At 39.2% G+C, this 2253-nt stretch overlaps 1 protein-coding gene across 1 annotated transcript; it reads left to right on the top strand.

Annotated features, from left to right (window-relative positions):
* Positions 1–1086: 1086 nt before the first annotated feature.
* Positions 1087–2005, top strand: LOC118536656 (zinc finger CCHC domain-containing protein 17-like). The gene is made up of 2 exons (XM_036093653.2): positions 1087–1474; positions 1693–2005. Exons 1-2 carry the CDS (start codon positions 1149–1151, stop codon positions 2003–2005), a joined length of 639 nt encoding a protein of 212 aa, XP_035949546.1. The 5' UTR covers positions 1087–1148.
* The last annotated feature ends 248 nt before the right edge of the window (positions 2006–2253 follow it).

Raw genomic sequence — 2253 nt, 5'->3', positions numbered from 1 at the left:
AGTAGCATTAAGTATATTCACACTATTGTGCAACCAGCACTACTATCGATCTTCAAATTTTTCATTTTCTCATACTGAAATCTGTACCCATTAAACAATAACTTTCCATCCTCCCTCCCCCCGGCCCGTGGTAAGCACTGTACATTCTGTGCCTATTTGACTATTTTAAGTACCTCATATAAGTGGAATCATGCAACATTTGCCCTTTTGTGTCTGGCTTATTTCATTTAGCATAATGACTTCAAGATTCATCCATATTTTAGCATGTACCAGAATTTCATTCCTTTTTAAGGCTGAATAATATTCTATTGTATGTATTCACCACAATTTGTTTATCCATTCATCCACTGATAGAAATTTGGGTTATTTCCACCTTTATGGGCTACTGCGAATAATGCTGCTATGAACATTGGTGTACAAATACCTGTTTGAGTCCCTGCTTTAAATTCTTTAGTTTATATACTAAAAGTGGAATTGATTAATCAAATGGTAAGTCTATGTTTAATTTTTTGAGGAGCTGCCATACCATTTTCCACAGAAGCAGTACCTTTTACATTCTAACATGCACAAGCGTTCCAATTTTCCACACTCAAGCCAACACTTGTGTCAGTTATCTTCTGATTCATGTCTTCATGTGCACATTTTTTATCATTTTATTTTCAATCTCTCTATATCATTATATTTAAAGTGATTTTCCTGAAGACAGCATATAGTTGGGTCATCTTTTTATAAACAATATGACAAACATTGTCTTTACTCACGGTGTTTAGACTTTACATTTAATTATATATGGTTTGATTTAGGTTACCATTTTATTACTTTGTCTTTTTCTGTTCCTATTTTTCACATTTTCTGTCTTCTTTTGGATTGTTTGTATATTTTTGAGTATTCCATATTTATTTACATATTGTCTTTAAAGCTTTATTATTTTGATTTGGTTTTTTTTGTTTCCTGTTTGCTTGTTTTAGTGTTGACCTGGGAAACTTTGCATGTATATATACATATACGTGACTTTTTGTGGACTACTTTGAGTAAATATTTTATGACTTGACATAAAACACAAAAGCCTTGGGAGACCCAGAGTTGACACAGAGACACCTGAATTAGCTTAAGCAGAAGAGAAATGGAGGAGCCATAGAACATTAAGGATGAATTCAGGAAGACCCAAGGCCATTGAGAACTTGCCTGCTCTCTACACTATTTTCCAAGGAGAGGTTCGTATGGTGACAGACTACGGAGGCTTTATCAAAATCCCATGCTGTCAGAAGCAAGCTCTGGGTCATCAAACTCACATGTCATCCTGTCGCATGGAAAAGCCCTCTGAAATAGATGTCAGAGACAAAGTGTGGGTGAAGCTTATTGGCCAAGCGATGAAAAATGATAGGATAAAGGTATCCCTCTCCATGAAAGTCATCAACCAAGGGACTAAGAAAGACCTCAACCCCAACAATGTTATCACTGAGCAAGAAGAGAAGTGGAGGGATGCCTGGATGGCTCAGTCAGTTAAACGTCTGCCTTTGGCTCAGGTCATGATCTCAGGGTCCTGGGATCGAGTCCCTCACTGGGCTCCTTGCTCAGTGGGGAGTCTGCTTCTCCCTCTGCCTGCTGCTCCCCCTGCTTGTGCTCTCTCTCTCTGACAAATAAATAAACAAATAAAATCTTAAAAAAAAAAAAAAAAGACAAAGAAGAGAGGTGGAGGTGGTCCTTCCAGGATTACACTGGACAGATCACCCTTGAGGCTGTCCTGAACACTACCTGCAAGAAGTGTGGCTATAAAGGCCACTTTGCAAAGGATTATTTTATGCAACCAGGAGGCACCAAATATTCTCTGATACCTTATGAGGAAGAGAGGAAGGAAGAGGCAAAGTCAGCAGAGTTTGAGAAGCCCAACCCCATGAGGAATTCTTCTAGAAAAAGAAAGAAGAAAAAGAAACATAGAGACAGGAAGTCATCTGACCCTGACAGCTTAGACTATGAGAATGACACAGGCAAGAGGGCAAGATAAACATCAAAAGACAGCAGGGCATTGAAGAAGGAGGAGGAGGAGGGAAAGAAGAGGAGGAGGGGAGTGGGAGGGGGAGGAGGAGCACAAGGTGTGGGAGTGAGAGTAGAGGGGGTGTTTGAGAGAAGGAAGAACCAGGAGTCTTGTACCTTGAAGCCCTGGCCCCTACCCCACTGACTTTTTTTTTTTTTTTTTTTTTTAAAGATTTTATTTATTTATTTGACAGAGAGAGACCAGCGAGAGAGGGAACA

Source organism: Halichoerus grypus, chromosome 15 (assembly GCF_964656455.1).
Source record: "Halichoerus grypus chromosome 15, mHalGry1.hap1.1, whole genome shotgun sequence".
Lineage (NCBI taxonomy): Eukaryota > Metazoa > Chordata > Mammalia > Carnivora > Phocidae > Halichoerus > Halichoerus grypus.
This window is presented reverse-complemented; position numbering and strand designations above follow the sequence as displayed.